Source organism: Hevea brasiliensis, chromosome 17 (assembly GCF_030052815.1).
Source record: "Hevea brasiliensis isolate MT/VB/25A 57/8 chromosome 17, ASM3005281v1, whole genome shotgun sequence".
In the NCBI taxonomy this organism is placed as follows: domain Eukaryota; kingdom Viridiplantae; phylum Streptophyta; class Magnoliopsida; order Malpighiales; family Euphorbiaceae; genus Hevea; species Hevea brasiliensis.
This window is the reverse complement of record NC_079509.1, coordinates 484,556-502,797: the sequence shown is the minus strand read 5'-3', so window position 1 is coordinate 502,797 and position 18,242 is coordinate 484,556. Positions and strand designations below refer to the sequence as shown.

Below are 18,242 nucleotides of genomic sequence, written 5' to 3'. Positions count from 1 at the left end.
TGTTGATTGTTGAATAAATATTAACATGTGACATCACATTTATTTATTTTATCATTTAAAATTCAAATTTATGAAAATATTAGATATTTTATCAATATTTATTTCAATTTTAAATGTTTTAATTTTTTAAACTTTTTAATATTTATTTTATAATAAAATTATACATAATACAATATAAATTTATTTTAAATTAAAATTATATTATACAAGGCATATAAGAATTTAACTTTTTCTTATGGGCGGAGAATTTAACTAATTTTCACAAAAAAGAAATATTAAAAGAATAAAATAAAATAAGAAGATAATAGCTTAGCTTATAAACATTAATTTATAAGTACTTATTATTTATAAATTATTTTGAATTTATAAATATTTAAAATAATTTTATATTTATTAAAGTATCTATAAATAGTATATTTAATAAAAAATAGTTTAGACATATATTTATTATTAAAATAACTGAAAATGTATTAAATTATTTTTTAAAATAATAAATTATATTAACTTAATATTTTATGATAATATCAATCATATTATAATATAATATAATATAATTTTTAGTTAAATAATCCCATATTTTATAGACAAATATTTTATTAAAATTAATAAAAGTAATTTTTAAATTTATTAAAATTAATATAAATAATTTACTTAAATTATTGTTATAATAAAGATATATAATAAATTTGTAAAAATTAAATACAAGTAATTTAATAAAATATTTATTAAAAAGTTTATTTTTATTTTTTAATAAATTTTAAAAATATTTAAAAAATATATTATCTTAAAATTATAAATGAATTTATAAAACGGGACAAACACCCCCTAATAACACTACAGGAAAACAAGATTTTTTTAATTTTAAATTGGGAAATAAAGGAAAAGACTTATTATTATTATTATTATTATTTTTTTTTTTTTTTTTTTTTTTTTTTTTTTGCATCGGCGCGTATTTTTTTTCCCAGTCAAGCAAATAAAGCAAATCTTGGAGGAGGTCTCGTTAAGGGGAATCCCAGTTGAGAGAGTTGTTCGCACTTTACTCGCATAGGGAGACAGATTAGAGAGTAGAGAGAATGGCAGAAACCAATACTGTCCATTCACCGATCGTCACTTATGCTTCGATGCTTTCACTTCTGGCTTTCTGCCCTCCCTTTGTTATTTTGCTGTAAGAGCTCTCCCCTTCTAACTCAAATCTTATGTCGATATTCTCTATTTCTTTGTAGGCTAACTTCTTCGCCTATTGAAAAATCAACAACTGGCTTCTGAATGAACCTTTCATTTCATATATCTAAAATTAGAAATGGGGTGTTCAGATCTTGATAAAGCTCAAGATTTATTTTTCTTAGTGTGATTATCAAATACTAAGATAATTGTTTTTTCCCCCTAGATCTTTAATAAATCTCGAGATTTATATATATATATATAGTGTTCTTAGTTTTCGATTGTTTTATTTGCTCTGGTTTGAAATTCTTTTGTTCATGTACAATGATATGTTGTTACTTCTAATATCAACTAAAAAATTTTTTTTAGAAATGCTTTTGCTTTGTACAAATTTTGAATAAGGAATGAAGACGATGGATTGAAGACCAGTCCCTAGTTAATCTCAGATATACATAGCTTCACTGTATGATTTTGTCTAGAATCAGGGCGAGTTATTGCTGTGTCATTCCCTATGCCAGCATTGAAAGGTAGTAAGCACTGCACTCCATTGGCTATGCCATTGAATCCTGAATGGTTGACATATATGCTTGGTGTACTAGTGTGAAACATGCACTGCTTTTGCTTGGTAATGAATTTTATGTTTATTCATGAACAAATTTTTGCAGCTCTTTGAAGTGATTGTTGAAATTAGAATTTTTACTTATTGATTTTGCTAATGTAGATGGTACACAATGGTTCATGCTGATGGCTCAGTTTCCCAAACATGGGATTTCTTGAAGCAACATGGGTTGCAGGGATTTATAAACATATGGCCAAGACCCACTGCTTTAGCATGGAAAATAATTGCTTGTTATGCAGCGTTTGAGGCTGCACTTCAGCTTCTTTTGCCTGGAAAAAGGGTTGAGGGTCCAATTTCTCCTCAAGGGAACCGGCCGATTTACAAGGTTGCTTGGTGTTCTGTTTATGATAGTGCTTAGTGATTTCATCCATTGTTTAATCATAACTGACAAAGATTGGAGGAAAAATTTATTCAATTTTTGTTCATATTCTCTACATTTATCATATTATTCAAGCCATAAGCTTACAATTCAAAATTGTTGCAGGCAAATGGTGTGGCAGCATATATAGTAACATTGGTCACCTATCTAGGCCTTTGGTGGTGAGAACATTTATCACTACACTAGTTGTGTTTAAACACTGCAATATGATTCATGGCTCCTTTCAGGAAGGTTCATAATCAATGAGATTTTCTTTTAGTTTTTGCAAGTAGCTATTGCTGTACCTATGATTTTTGGAAACCAAAAGGCAAGGATGTGCAGCTAATTATTGGTATTGCATGCCATTTGTGGTGCCTAATGCATTAGAGATACTAAGGGCTTGAGACAAATTGATGTATGATATGCTTCATGTTGTTTGTAAAGGAAATGTCTCAGGAACTAGTTAGTGATTTATATATATTTGTTTAGGATATTACCAAGTAAAGCCCTTTTGACATACGATTACTGAGTGGCATATATAGACAAATATTATCACTATTTTGAGTTAATACTTTTCTGTATATTTTTCTGCAGGTTTGGGATATTCAACCCCTCAATCGTTTATGATCATTTGGGAGAAATATTTTCAGCTCTGATTTTCGGAAGCTTCTTCTTCTGTGTTTTCTTGTACATAAAGGTGGGAATTGTCGTAGACAACTTATTCGTGGTTTACATAATATTATTTGAATATCTTATGAAAATGTTTTGTGTCTTAAGGGTCATGTGGCACCATCATCAACTGATTCTGGTTCATGTGGAAACATAATAATGGATTTCTATTGGGTGAGTTCAGAACTTCAGATCTCTTCGTTTCACTTACATATTTATTGATATATGTAGATGAGTCACCATTTTATGAGAAACATGTCCAAAAAAATTCTTACTGTGATGATTCAATTTAGCACCAATGGTTCTATCTGATTTTTCTTTTTCCTATTCTGATATATGGATACTGTTTTCATCACTTGCCATCTCATGTTAAGAAACTGAAACGTTTTAACCAAGTATTTTGCATACAAGAACAAATGCAGCCACATATGCCAATAAATATAATCCAGAAAATTATGGAAAAGAATACAAGTTTTAAGAAAGAGATATCTGCAAAATCACACATGAACCTACTCTTTCCACCGTAAGAAGAAAATTCTTCTCAACAGAGCTTTCCACGGGACAACGAACACTGAACAAAAAATGATCCCAGAGACAACAGGTGAAGCGTGAGGGATGGACATTGGAAAAGTGTCACTTTCATGCTTGACTTAAGCTTGCATTCCTATTTTGTCCCTAATTGAGTTCTAGGTCCTCTAGGCCCTGCTCTTATGTAATATCTCTTTGAGTTGTTGCAGGGTATGGAGCTGTATCCTCGAATTGGGAAGAACTTTGACATCAAAGTTTTCACAAACTGTAGATTTGGTATGATGGCTTGGGCAGTTCTGGCATTGACCTACTGCATTAAGCAGGTGGATTATCCTTTTCTTTTTTTTTTTTCATTTTGTTTTTCTTTTTAATTTTGATGTTTGTATAGGTGGTGTTTGAAAGGTCACTCACATCCTTCAATAATGAGGTAGAACCTATTTATTAGGCAGGGTTGTTTATCTGATTTTTTGATTCTAATTTTATTCGAAGCATTATTTTCATGTATTCATGTAATGATAAAAAAGTATCTAGGATTGGCGTTACTTCTCCCCTATGCACTGTTGAATCCAGAATTCTTTGCTGTTAAAATTCCTTATACACCATAAAAAATGGCACTTGTTAGAAGGTCATTTTGGCCTTAAACCTGCAATATGATAATGCAAAATATATTTATTCTGAATTTTCTAAATTAGGTGTTTGAGGTATAATACATTAATGTAAATTGTCTTTTAATATTCAATTTTCTGTATTTTCCAGTATGACCAGAATGGCAAAGTAGCTGATTCCATGCTTGTAAATACAATATTGATGTTGGTGTATGTTACAAAGTTTTTTTGGTGGGAAGCTGGGTACTGGAACACAATGGATATCGCGCATGATCGAGGTTCACCTATGTTCTACTGTTTTTTCCATCTCATGCTTGCTGTTACCAATTGTCTTTTCGTGCATTAATTGGATAGGTTCAATATAACCTAGAATGAGCAGAAGATCTTAATAATATTGCATGCCTGTATGTTTAAAGATTTTCTTCAAGAGGATACAGAAATGAAATTTAGAGAGTGATAATGTGTTATGATCTCTCAACTAGGATATAGTCACGGGCCTATTAATAGTGAAATTTGATTCAAAAGCTAAAGTTTTTGGTTTACCTCGACCTATTGTTGCTGAAAATGTGAGCTCATTAACAAGGAGCTCTAACCTTAGACTCTTTAGAGAGAGAGGGAGTCCAGATATCGATTTAATTGAAAATAATTCTACTTAATTTTATTAATTCAAGTGACCCCTTTTATAAGAAAGGTTTACACAAGATTTATCAGAATTCTACTAGAATTAGAAGTCCTAATAATAATAGCAATCCCTGTATAAGAGGGATTACAATTATGAAAAGGAAATAACTCTTAATTAAAACAAGAATTAATATCTAATAATAATAGGAAGTAAATCCTGAAAATTCAACCAGCTTTGCTGAGGGGTCCCACAAAGTGTCCATAACATAATGCATCTTGGTTGTCTATAATCTACATTATGAACTTGTTTAAATTACTAACATGCTGAGCTAACCGTTTTGTCATTTGGTTCTAATTTATAAAGAACTTTTCCAGAATTGCCTTGAAGTTTAGTATCTTGTAGATTTCTGAGTTTCCTGTGGATATGATATTCAATTGCCAATTTTGCTGCTTGCAGAACATTTGGAGTTCCAAGTTTTAGTTATCATACCTTTTTGTTTTTGCTTATATTTTTTTGTCAATAAACTTTTTAACTTGAATTAATGCCCTTACTGCTTACCCTGGTGGCTAAAATATCTTTCTCGCAACTCATGGCTTGTTTATAAGAGCATTCTTTTTGTTACAATGTCTTATTCCCACTTTTAGTGGCATTGTTACAATGTATTAATTCTTTTATTGTGGTTTATTTTATTTTTTGGCTTTGGCAGCTGGATTTTATATTTGTTGGGGATGTCTGGTATGGGTTCCATCTCTATATACTTCTCCTGGCATGTACCTCGTCAACCATCCTGTGAACCTTGGAACTCAGGTAAAGTTGTTCTCTTTTCATTTGTTTAGCTTCCTTTTGTGAGATATGTTAGCGTCCTCTTTTTTTAATACATTTTGAGATACTTCTAATTTATCTGCTTCTTGTAATGAATTGGGATGAAATCTGATGGTTGAAAACTTGTGTATGATCATGTGAAATTGAATATGAAAATATGATAATATATATTTTTCCTTAGAAATTTTGGTAGATGAATGAATTTTGTTTGAATGATTAAAATATCAATAATTTTATGTCATAAAAATGAGATGTGAGTTGCTTCCATTTCCTGGTGGAAAAAATGTTAGTGCTACAATTTTGGATTTATTTATTTATTTTGTTGATGAGAACACGTCAAAACCACCCATCAAATTGTAAATTAAGTGCTGACCCTAGGGCAAAATTCAAATCCAGTGGCATGAGTATAACACATGGTTTTTGCATTCTTGAAGAGATATTCTCATCTTAAATTCTGTTTTTCCTTGGGCATACTTGATTCTGACCACCTTAATTCTATTCTTCCAGCTTGCAATTTACATATTAGTGGCAGGCATTCTCTGCATATATATCAACTATGATTGTGACAGACAAAGGCAAGTATTTCGCAGAACAAATGGCAAATGTACGGTTTGGGGAAAGGCTCCATCAAAGGTGATTTTCATTGCCTTGTGGTGTTATATTTGTTCAATTGCAAGAATAATTTTTAACCATGACAAACAGACATGGTCTAATATGATATATTTAACAGATTGTAGCCTCATACACCACATCATCTGGGGAAACAAAGAGCAGCCTTCTTTTAACCTCTGGATGGTAACTATTTCAACGTTTTTATTTCTTTTCTTTTTTCTGTGTCTGCGTGACTGTTTTGGAAGAAGGAAAGAAAAAGAGAGGGGAGGGGTGGAAGTGTTGTTGAAGCTAGGCAAGCTTTGACTTTCTCAGTTATATGCATGAATCATGAATCTTGTGAAATTCAGCGTCATTTCATTGTGTTGTATCCACAAGATACTTGAACATGGTTTGCCTCTTCAGTTGACAATACTACATTCCAAATTTAGGCTGGGTTTCTCAACTGATAGCAATGATAATTTTGTCTTGTACTTGTAGGTGGGGCTTATCTCGTCATTTCCATTATGTTCCCGAAATATTAGCTGCTTTTTTCTGGACCGTCCCAGCTCTTTTTAATCATGTAAGCATTTCTACCTTAGCAATAATTTGACTAGTTATAACCTATAGTGAACACATTGCCTGGATCTTAATTTCGTTTTGCTTTTCTTGTGCAGTTTCTGCCCTACTTCTATGTAATATTTCTTACCATCCTCCTTTTTGATCGAGCTAAGAGGGATGATGATCGATGTCGATCTAAGTAAGCATTACTATGGTTTCTTTTTAACATAACTTACTCAATTTATTTTAAGTTTCAACCGTGTATCATCTTTAAAAAAATAACTAACAGGTATGTTTTTATGGACTGTCATCATTGGATTGTGTATTGAGAATCATGTGAGATGAAATTGATGACAACATCATGGTTTCAGGTATGGGAAGTACTGGAAATTGTATTGTGAGAAGGTTCCCTATCGAATCATTCCTGGAATCTACTGAGGGGCAAATTGCATTGAATCTACTTGGTCATTGTAAGACGTACCTGTTGGGTGTAATAATATTAATGCTAGGACTCTTTTTAAGCAATGTAAGTGCCTTTTTGAAGTTAACATAACTACATTAGGCGTGTTAAGATTTTGGTTGTATAACGTGCCACCTTTACTGTTGAGTTTAATCTCATGTTTGTTGTGAGAGTAAGGAAGGATTATATCTCAAGTGGACTGGAGATCACGACTTTTTAGGGAAATATTATTTAAAAAATTTTTTATCATAAAAAGAAAATATTTATTAATAACTTTTTTTTATTTTTTTGAAAAAATGATTGTTCTAAGAACAAAATTTACTTTTCAAAAAGAAATTTTATAAAGCTTTTAAACTCAAGTATCGCATGAGTGTTATATAAAGTATCGTGTTTAATAAATTTTACTGTAGAATAGTTTTTTTTTTTTTTTTTTTTTTTGGGGATAAAGGAATAAAATTATTAATGAAATAAAATATATTGATGATTATGATCTAACACGAGGGACTAAAAATGGTGTGAGTCCTTATTAGAAGTCTAGTCTTAATGATTAATGAAGCTCAAGAGGGATTGGAGAACTCAATTTCCTTTAAATAGGATAAGAGACTGTTGGTGTAAATGAATTATGTTTATAAATTTAGATTTATTTGATTAGGGAAAAATAAAATTTGAATGATATAGGAAGGGAAACTATAGATTAATAGGCTAAAATAAACTATTATTTAATTTACTTATCGCCTAGCAGCACAACACTGATCGAGCATTCTTGCGTCAAAAATGAATGAGATTAAGCGATCTATTGAAACTGTAGGATGTAAAAATACATTAGTAGGAGAGTATTCTGTCTTAGAGAGAAGCAGGAAAAATAATTTAATATTACTTAATTCAATGATTAAATGTAATCTTCTTAATATTAATAGTACTTTATTGAATTTAAATTTAATTAAAATAAAAATTAATTAAAAAAATAAAATAATGAAAATTAATTTGAAACCATAGTTTAGAGTTTATTCAGCCAACAACTCCCACCATTAACAATATTTTATAAAATAAAGTATTATTATTTTGATATTTTTAATTATTTATAAATATTAATAAGAATTTTCATTTAAATTATTATTATGAAATTTTTTTTATAAATTTACATATTATTAATAATAATAAATTTCTAAGTCAAATAAAAATAATTTAAAATAAAAATTATGACAAATAGTTTATATAGTAAACATTGAAAATTTTAATTAGAAAAGAAAAATCAATGTTCATAAAATAATTTATATTCAATTTTTTTTTTTTTAAAAAAAAAAATCAATTTCTATACAAAGTCTTAGCTGAGCTCTCTATTCTACAAATCACGGAGCCCTTAGATGGAATACAAAGCCTAGATAGGAATTAATTGAATCGAAGACCGATTAGTCTCCGTCCGAAATTGTCTTCTATCTTAAGTTTCGATCAGAGACTTGGGAAGTGGAGTCGCAGTTCCAGGTACGATATTAGGGTTTATGCGTATCAATTTCGTTGCTCTTTTCATATGCGTGTAATTTGTATTTTTCTGATTTGGTGGTTTAAATTCTGGCAGTAATCAGTTGAGATTGCTGTTAAAAATTCAAATGGACTGCAGTTTTTGGGATTTTTAGGTTTGATTGCTGTTTAATGTTCGTAATATTAGGGTATGGATGCGATATAGGACATTGGAGTTTTAGGATTCATACTGGAAATATAAATACTTGTCCTTTTCAGATTAAAACATGCAGTACAGAAAGTGATTTTCTGCAATTTTACTCCTTGGTAGTCTTTCTTGATTCGACAAGATGTCGGCTTATGAGAATGTTGTGGGTGGGAAGCTGAAACTTAAGGGAAAAGCCTTGAATGTGAAGCCCGGTGGACTGAAGAAAAAAAAGAAACAGAAGAAACACCAAGATCAAGTTTCTCAAGTCTTGGAAAATGAGCTTTCTGCAGGTTTGATATCCTTCTTTGCTCGTCAAATTTAATTTGGTCTCACAGTTCATATTCATTTCTTCAATATTTTCTCTTCAATTATTGTATGGAAAATGCTCAGAGATTGCGACTGTTATGCTCTGAGCCGCCAATGTAGCTTGGGCAAGGTTGTGTCAACTAACATAATTTATTGTATTACGTTAGTCTGTAAAGCAAGTCAGGGAACAAAGCCACCCGTGAAATTTGTCCCTTGTGAGCTTGACTCTAGGCATTAAGGGAGTAAAATAGATGGAATAAATTTGTCCCTTGTAACAGCAATTGTTGCTGAATGACCTCAAGATTACTGCATGCTAACCTTGGGGTTAAAGCATTTTTAAATAATGTTGTAGTCATCTATACCCTTTTGCTGAATACAAGGTTTAGGATGATTAGTTATTGTGCTGTTGATTAATGCATTATCGGAAGAGGCCTATTTTTGGTCTTCTTTGTAAACCTTGATTTCTGCTTGTTAATTTTTGTACTGGATTTCAATAAAAGATTACTTGAGGATTGGTAATGATTGTGCTGACAGTGTCAAGCAGATGATACTTTGCTCTTTAGTCTTACTTTCCAAATATCTATCTCAACTTTGAATCACCATTCCTTTTGGTATGTGGTGCAGAGGGAAACACAGAAGAGCTAACCGTCACTGGTGAGGATGTTGTAAATGACAATGGCAAATTGAGTGAAGAAGGGAATGCGGCTCCTTATGATGATCATCTGACACCTGCAGAGAGACGATACATAGAGCAGAGAGAGAAAATTGATCTCCATAGGATGGCCAAAGAAGCTAATAAATCTCATCGTGACAGGATTCAAGGTTTCAACCAGTATTTGGCGAACATGAGCGAGCATTATGACATTCCTAAAGTTGGCCCAGGCTAAAATTCTAAAAGATCCACCATCGGCTGCTTAATGGATGAAGTTAAGCTTTCATATATAAGCTTCTCTAGCAAATTAAGGAAAAGCAAGGACACTTCTCATTCAAATTCTCCTCGGTTGTATTTGAAATTTCGTAGTTATATGCTGTGCGGCATATTTCTTACCTAAAGTCCTTTAGTAGCCTATCTAGCCTCGTGTTTTTTTTTTTTTTTTTTTTTTTTGACTTATGAAATTCTATCGTGCTTTTATTGTGGATTTATTTAGCTCGCAATATTTAGATGATCCTCTCTCAAAATCTCTTTCATTTGATGAACAGAGAAAATAATACAGCATATCCACGGAGGTAAATGGCCCAACGGTATTAGGCATATTGTTCTCTCTTTTGCTGCAGCTACACACAGTACGTGTTTGTCTATTATAATGGAAAGGAGTTGAACGAAGACCTTATTTTGGAAATAATAATAAAAATGGAGCACGAATAGCCTCGACTACATTAAATCACACGATAATCAACACTCCCGAAAGAATTTGAGAGACCTCAAACATCCGTTTCAGAGAGAGAGGGAGAGAGATTTAAACGATAATAAATTAAATCATGGCATCACCTGAATTCACACCTTATTGAATAAATACACATGGAACAGTTGATGTCCCCTGCATCCCAATAGAACTGAAAATGAAATATAACAAATAGTACATATAGCAACTATCACAATCCAACTAAAATTTTGGCCAAACAATGCACCACAACATGGACCATTAGACGTACCAACACTGCATCCTCATAGAATCTAACAAATAGAGAAACTAAAGTGCTAGCCGCTAACTCGTACAAAACCAAAATTTCAAACTCCTAAATCATCGGGTCTCATCCTCCAAGGCACGGAAACCTGCAGTTAGATCCTCGTGCAACTTGCTGAATTTTGCCACAAGAGCTGCTTCTCCCTCTGCTGGATCCTCAAATTTCTGAGACCTGCAACAATAACCGACTAGATCTTAACATAATTCTATTGGAATGGTGAAAAGATTTGCTCCCCTTTTTTCCATTTTTATAGAAGGAGATTCCTGCTAGCAACATCATTTCACTTACACTAGACGGTAGAAGAGATCTCCCAACCGATGCTTGATCAGGCTGTATGTAATCTTTTGGCCATCCATACCAGCTGCTCTCTCTACAGCCTGCAACCATCAAATATCCATGACCAATGAAGCCTTCTGACGTTGCACAGGTAAATTTGAGCTCTCTTATGTTAAAACTACCAAGTATCAAAGCTTTCAATGTGCCAAAAACAATGAGAAAGGATTCACTATTCCTCTCTTGAAGATGTAAATTCCCAACACTAAAACTAAATCCCGCAGAACCAAATTAGTTCCAACCCTCCCTAGAAAGGCAAGACTGGAACATGCAAATCAAGATAACTACAACCAATAAAATCACTCCAGCATGACCAACCCTATTTTCCAGCCCCTTCACTGAGGGAAAAATTACTGCTACTGAAATCACCATACTCAAAGTGGAAGGCAAGAAAAGTAAATACACAAAGCAATGCTTGGGAAGTTCAAAGCACTTCTGTTTCCTTCCATCACTTACTCCAGGAGAGGCTTAAAGAAAGGAAGAAGGGGAAAAGGAGGAGGAGGAAACAAAGAAGGAAGGAGTCCCAAAACAAAAAAAAAACATATCTACCAGGCACCCTAGAAAATACAGAAACAGTGTGTTGAATATATAAAGCTTTTCTTTTTCCTTTCAGACGCCAAGGAAAAGATGAGAAGGAGGGGTGTGTGTGTGTGTGGGAGGGGAATATGATCTACCTGATTGGCCAAATTGTAAAAATGAATTATGTTGCGCATCATCCAAACAGACTTGTAGAAAGGACAGAACTTGTCATATCTGTCAGTCATTCAAAAGACACATTCAGAGAATCATTACTAAATTGCGAAAAAAAAAATGATTGAAATCATTCAAATAAATTTTGTAGAAAGATTCAACAGAGAAGTTGAAGCTTACGGAGTAAATGCATTTTGAGCAAGATAGTCTTCCCTCAAAAGCTTTGCAGTCTCCAAAATAATCTTATCTGCCTCAGCTAAAGCATCCTTTCCCACAAGCTGCATTTCCATATAGCCATTGGCATTCAGTGATTAGCAGACTTTCCATCCAAAATTAACTACACCACAAGACCAAGATAGAGGCCAAATAACAGAGATGCAACAAGTGTAACATTCTATTTGATTTCAGCAAGAACTGGGGTATCAAATAGTCCAAATGTCTGATCAGACAAGGCCCACAAATTATACAGAATGTTGTGCTCCGAAGTAAATTCTACATCATCCAATTAGTAAAGGCAGGAGAATACAAGCAGAATCTGACAAATTTATATTTCTGAGGCCAAAAGGATGAATAAACAGCACACCCATCCATATAGCTCAACAATTCTCCATTCACACCATGTACGCAAAAGTCAAAAGTTAGTTGCAGGTCACATATTCCACTCATTTTGGGCCTTGGGGAACTCAGAATAAAGGAGATTTTGGAATAGGTAACCTACTTGGACAATTTCATTCAAATCATCTTCTCTCTGTAGCACTTCGCGGGCCTTTGTCCTGATGTTAATAAAATCAGGATCAAATTGATCATAGAAAGACTCCAATGCCTGGAAAAAGAAGAGAAACAATCAAATAATTAATAATGACAGCTGCATGCAATATAGGAATCAATGGGAAAATGGCCTGAAAATCATTTTAAAAAAAGCATAAAAACAATAGAACTTCAGACACAAGGATGGCAAAGAAATTTCTAACATACAGATGAGTACTTGGAATAGGAAATAAGCCAGTTAACAGAAGGAAAATGCTTCCTCTGGGCAAGTTTCTTGTCCAAACCCCAGAAGACCTACAAAAATACAAATGGGCAGCTTCATTAACATCAACAACAGATACAAAGAGGCTAAGTTGTTCTGCAGATGCAGCAGATGAAGAATATCACCATAGTTGCATCCATGGGACCCAAGGAAAAGAACAGTGCTGCCTAATGCGCAATTGCACATTACTATTAGACATTAGTCCATTAGCACCTTCATTAAGAAAACAAATAACTTATTATAGGATATATATATATGTGTGTGTGTGTGTGTGTACCTGGACAATGCTGAGGGTAGCAGATGTAACAGGATCTGAAAAATCTCCACCAGGAGGGGAAACAGCACCAACAATTGTGACACTACCAGTACGTTCTGGTGACCCAAGACATTTTACTTTACCAGCACGTTCATAAAATGAGGCTAAACGTGCTGCCAAATAAGCAGGATATCCACTGTCTGCAGGCATTTCAGCCTGCAAGAAAAGTTAAGGAACAAACAATCAGAGTTAGTCAAAGCTGGATAACACATTTTTTACAGCATGACAAAACAGTTAACATAATAGATACTAGTTCTCAGCTAAATTCATCCACAAAATAAAGATAGTAAAATAGTGTGAATCTGTATACTCAAATTATACAACAGTTATCTAACAAATGATGACATAATCCCTTAATACTACTGCAGTACAATAGAGTTAGTAATATGGAGGACTTAATGCCCTTGAATGTCAGGCTTGAGCATGCATTTACAAATGGTTTTGCAATGAATTCATCATTACAATTACAAATGGTTCAAACATCATTCAATCTCTGGCAACATTCATCATTAACCATATGCAGCTTTCTCCATATCTAAACAATATCGTAACTTATGATCAGTCATTGCAGATTGCAGCTAATGAGTATATAATGTCACAGGCTCAAAGTAGCTTGTATGCTAGCTGTGAATGATCATAGAACTAACACAATTCCGTGCACTGGTATAATAGTCCATACAAAAGTGCCAACTATGCCTAACAGTATGACATATTTAAGCTTCAAGCATCTAGCAAAATATGTCAGTAACTAAGCTAAAGTTAAAAGGAACTAACCAGACGCCCAGAAATTTCACGCAATGCTTCTGCCCAACGAGACGTTGAATCTGCCATCATGCTGACATTGTAGCCCATATCTCTGAAGTATTCAGCTATAGTGATTCCTGAGAAAAACACATTCACCCATAAGATGAAAGTCAAAACCAAAAATTCACAAGAAGCAACAATAGCCACAAAATGAATTCATGCAAATTTGCCTGTATTGTAAATGAAAGAAAGCAAATTCAAAAACATTCATTAACCACTTTCCACAACATTTAGCTTAACAAAAGAAAAATTACAATTGAGGGTTTTTCAGTCAACCACTCTTGCATTAACCAGCACTAATCTGGCAATTTATCTCTCACAAGATGCTAGATTTTGGTAGAAGAAAACCAAAGGGAAAATTGGACGATGAGAAAACGAGGAGGGATAAAACTAGATTTTCAAACAGCACAAGCTCTTAGGATCCAATTTTAGAACTAATAATCCCTCATTTAAAGTATATAATATACAAAGACACTCACAAGGTTAAGAATAACAGATATGTTCTGAGGAAAAAAAAAAGTTACAGCTATAAGATAGATCATTACAATCAGAAACAATTAGTATGAAAGAGCATACCTGTACATGTACTAACTATAAATAACAAGCATAAGATATAGTTCTGCTTCAGAGAATAAATTTTCAGCTGACTATTTATCATGCCAAAGTTTTATGTAAAAATTTGAATTACCTGTATAAATTGAAGCCTCACGAGCAGCCACAGGCATATTAGAAGTGTTTGCCACAAGTGTTGTGCGCTTCATGACAGATTCTTCACGGCCATCAGGTAATGTCATTGTCAATTGTGGAAAATCCATAAGCACCTGAATGATTGATTACAATGAGAATCTCCAAGACCATAAACAGGAGTTATTGACTAAACTGAGAGAACACAAACCTCTGCCATTTCATTCCCTCTTTCTCCACAGCCAACATAAACAACAGTGTCTGAATTTGAGTACTGTACAGACAAAGTCATACCTTATCAATCACTCTACATCTTCTTCAATCTTCATCATCATAAATGATAATCTATGTCAAAGAAAAAAAGAGGCACAAGCCTCACCTTTGAAAGAGCTTGACTAATGACAGTTTTCCCACAACCAAATGCCCCAGGAATAGCACAAGTTCCACCAAGAACAGAGGGGAAAAGGGCATCAAGAACACGCTGATATGAAACAAATTCATCAGAAAAGCCATGTTCTCAATTCTCAAAAAGGTTTCAAAAATGTAAAAGAAAAGAGCCAGCACATTTAGTATGCATGGTAAGTACCTGCCCAGTGAGTAGAGGGGTATCAGCAGCTAGCTTTGATGCAACAGGCCTTGGTGTTCGTACTGGCCAAGTCTGCACATGCCAAAACATATAATTTCAAAGTTTAAGATGCAAGCATATGGTCAACTCTGAAAAAATGGCCACAAACACAATTTACAAACCTGAAGCATGGTAAACTGCTTTTTCACACCCTGAAACTCAAGCTCTAAAACAGTGTCCTAAAAAGGAAGAAAAAATCAGTAAGATTTGCAAAAGAAAAGTTAAAAGCACAACTTAGTAGTTAATGCAAGTTTCTCATATGTATACATCTCAGATAAATATAGGACTCAAAACTATATCTAAGAAAATCATATATGAGTGAACAAGTAGAGGAGCATCAAAGCCTACAAAAGCCACATATCACATGTATGGCACTTGCATATAACAATACTTGCAGCTAGAATTCTAATTCTTCATTTAATCTCATCTACAAAATCAAAGCAAATATTTACAGGAATAAACTGAACTGCAAGGAAATATTAGAATAAATCACCAGAATAACATGGCAAAGAAGACAAACCTTCAATGAATATTGACCAGGAGGTGCAATGTAAGTGATTTTTCCCATGGCATCAGCAGGAAGTGTAACATGGTGCTGCATTAGACTGTTCTCAAAGACAGTCTGCATTGCAAAATACCCACAAAATCTTAGAAAATTCAATGCACAGAAATCCAACCATATTATTTTATAAGGTACCCAACTAAATAGAGGTTCAAGCGTTCAACATAAATGAACTTACTGCATATAAGTCTCCACCAGTCACAAGATCTCCCTCACCTATTGCCATCAAATATAATGAATTGAAGGGGATTGCACATAAAAAATTTCAGGTACAGCCATCATCATAAGCTAACAATTTTCCATGTATTACCTAATTTTTTAGGCTGAAATTCCCAGAGCGTATCTTTGTCAAGGGCCGGAACAGAGACACCACGAGGGATATAGACATCACCAGATCTTTTTGCAATGGTTTTCAAAGGCCTCTATTTTGATTAAAAAAAAAAAAATCAGAGAATGGCCAACCACTAACATTGCAGTTGAGTATGAAATTTTCAAAGTTAAAAGGCTAAGTAAGAAGGCCATGAATCAGTACAAAACAACGTGAAAAAGCTAAAGCAGATATCCAAAACAAAGGGAAATGGTGCTAGCAAACCTGAATTCCATCAAAAATATTCCCCAATATCCCTGGTCCCAACTCCACTGATAGAGGCTGTAAGGTCAACATACAGTTTATAAGCACAATTACATACCATCTAGAAAAGCAGAAAAAGATGAAGTAGTAAAATCACCTTGTGTGTCCGAAGGACAGGGTCATTCACCATCAGACCAGCAGTTTCCTCATAAACTGACATCAAAATTCACAAACCCCTTTCTGTTAAAATTTCTTGCAGAATTCAAGTGAAAAATGTGAGGAAGAGACAGTTAAAGAGCAGAAGTTCTCAAGAATCATAGTTTTAAAGAACCTTGAATTGTGGCAGAATCTCCTTCCAGCCGAATGATTTCACCTATTAGGTTGTCGTGGCCAACACGGACCAGTTCATACATAGCAGCACCAGCCATGCCATCTGCAACCACAACTGGTCCAGATACCTGTCAAAACATGATGCATTAGTGCAAGAACACAAGTGAATATGAGAGGCTCATCATTTCGGCAGCAGAATATCAAAGAGCATTTAGATTAAACATGATGATGAGAAAAGTTAGAGTAACAATTAAGCATTACAATCTGATTGCAATTTTACTATAAAGATAAGTACACTAATGACTAGTGATCAGCTGCACAAGTGACAATAGCTTGATGCCTGGTGGAATTAGCTAACAATTAAGCAATCATGCAACAATTCCGATCTTCAATTTTGTCATGATGTGTTATCCATCGACAGCACACTAAATATTATCAGATCGAGTCTGAATTCTAGAATATAAGAACTTGTTGCATTTGAATAAAGCCCATGTATCATTGTATTTCTTGTCAAATTCATACCATTATTATTAACAAAGCATTCTGCTATTACCCCCACAGAGTACACGGCAGATCCAATATTTAAAAAAAAAATAAAAAAATCACATAGCAGATCCTATTGCTCCAAATTCAACTTAGAAACCATTTATTAGAAAATCCAAAAATTCGATCTAATAATCTTCTTTCAAAGCGATTAATCACTGAAGTGATCGAATAACATAAAACTCAACTTTTAATCATAAATTAGAACCAAACAGCGAAAAATTAGAGTTGGAAAACGAGCAAAATGAAACTCATCAAGTGGAGAAACCGAATCGATCTAATTACTTGCAATTTGATTTTAAAAAATAATGAGTACCTTACGAACATAACCATACTCGCTCTCCTTCTCGGAATCTTCGAAGGTAGTCAATCGTGCACCGTACACTGACGGCATTTTCTTAGAGACAGTTAGATATCGCGGTAAGTGATAACTGAAATTCGATCCGACAAGCGGGATCGATTAAAACCCTAGGTTTTCAGTTCAAACAAGCAATTCGCAGGTGCTGGCAACGAGAGAGAGAAGACGAGGCAGAGGGGTGAGTACGATTTATGAGCATGAAATGAGCAGGAAGACACAATTATGTACCAGTGGAGGAACACACCCGGGTTTGTGATGTTGAAGTCTGTGCGAGTGATCCAGTGCAAACGGTTGTACCGTGATCCTAAACACTGCCCCGCCCAATTTCTATCATTCTCCTATACAGCACTGGGGCCCGTTCAGATCTTGAATCAGATTGAAATTTTTTTCTTTTTTTTATCTGAGGAATCAGATTGAATTTGATTCAGAATTAGTTATGATTAATGGCTTATGGTCCAAAATGGCCTTATTAATTCTAATCTCTTCTTTTAACCTTAATCTAAATTATTTAATTCAATTTGATTTGAATAGTAAACATAAAAATATTACAAGTAAATTAAATCAAACTGATAGCTTTAAAATTAAAATTAGAAATGGCTCAATCTGAATACAGCTTGTAATGTATTAAATGGAGCCGGAAACAATTTCTATCCTACTTTGTTCTTGCGATTTTACGTGATAAGCATCCATAGCCTACTAATTTTGCACAAATAAATGCTCTCATATCATTTTCAGGTTTGCGGTG

General features: G+C 33.6%; 3 protein-coding genes across 5 annotated transcripts; 2 read left to right on the top strand and 1 right to left on the bottom strand.

Moving 5' to 3' along the window:
- The first annotated feature begins 975 nt into the window (after positions 1–975).
- On the top strand, positions 976–7,169 carry LOC110665944 (7-dehydrocholesterol reductase). 2 transcript variants are annotated; one of them, XM_021826270.2, is made up of 13 exons: positions 977–1,165; positions 1,883–2,105; positions 2,265–2,320; positions 2,733–2,835; positions 2,916–2,981; positions 3,545–3,658; positions 4,092–4,218; positions 5,269–5,369; positions 5,892–6,017; positions 6,115–6,179; positions 6,474–6,555; positions 6,650–6,732; positions 6,905–7,169. In XM_021826270.2, exons 1-13 carry the CDS (start codon positions 1,074–1,076, stop codon positions 6,969–6,971), a joined length of 1,305 nt encoding a protein of 434 aa, XP_021681962.2. In that variant the 5' UTR covers positions 977–1,073; the 3' UTR covers positions 6,972–7,169. The 2 variants fall into 2 exon arrangements, with proteins under 2 accessions (XP_021681963.2, XP_021681962.2); XM_021826271.2 differs by lacking the exon at positions 3,545–3,658 and having other exon boundaries at positions 976–1,165.
- Positions 7,170–8,286: 1,117 nt separating this feature from the next.
- Positions 8,287–10,055, top strand: LOC110671374 (uncharacterized). 2 transcript variants are annotated; one of them, XM_021833822.2, is made up of 3 exons: positions 8,287–8,475; positions 8,731–8,949; positions 9,590–10,055. In XM_021833822.2, the coding sequence occupies exons 2-3, from the start codon at positions 8,802–8,804 to the stop codon at positions 9,850–9,852; spliced, it is 411 nt and encodes a 136-aa protein (XP_021689514.2). In that variant the 5' UTR covers positions 8,287–8,475; positions 8,731–8,801; the 3' UTR covers positions 9,853–10,055. The 2 variants fall into 2 exon arrangements, with proteins under 2 accessions (XP_021689514.2, XP_021689513.2); XM_021833821.2 differs by having other exon boundaries at positions 8,290–8,475; positions 8,783–8,949.
- Positions 10,056–10,433: 378 nt separating this feature from the next.
- On the bottom strand, positions 10,434–17,849 carry LOC110665943 (V-type proton ATPase catalytic subunit A). The gene is made up of 20 exons (XM_021826269.2): positions 17,456–17,849; positions 16,598–16,724; positions 16,424–16,479; positions 16,288–16,344; positions 16,006–16,117; positions 15,874–15,911; positions 15,654–15,755; positions 15,256–15,312; positions 15,095–15,166; positions 14,888–14,989; positions 14,720–14,782; positions 14,513–14,645; positions 13,795–13,901; positions 12,982–13,176; positions 12,650–12,736; positions 12,393–12,497; positions 11,855–11,952; positions 11,659–11,737; positions 10,940–11,028; positions 10,434–10,822 (listed from the first exon to the last, which is right to left on the bottom strand). Exons 1-20 carry the CDS (start codon positions 17,531–17,533, stop codon positions 10,708–10,710), a joined length of 1,872 nt encoding a protein of 623 aa, XP_021681961.1. The 5' UTR covers positions 17,534–17,849; the 3' UTR covers positions 10,434–10,707.
- Between the last annotated feature and the right edge of the window lie 393 nt (positions 17,850–18,242).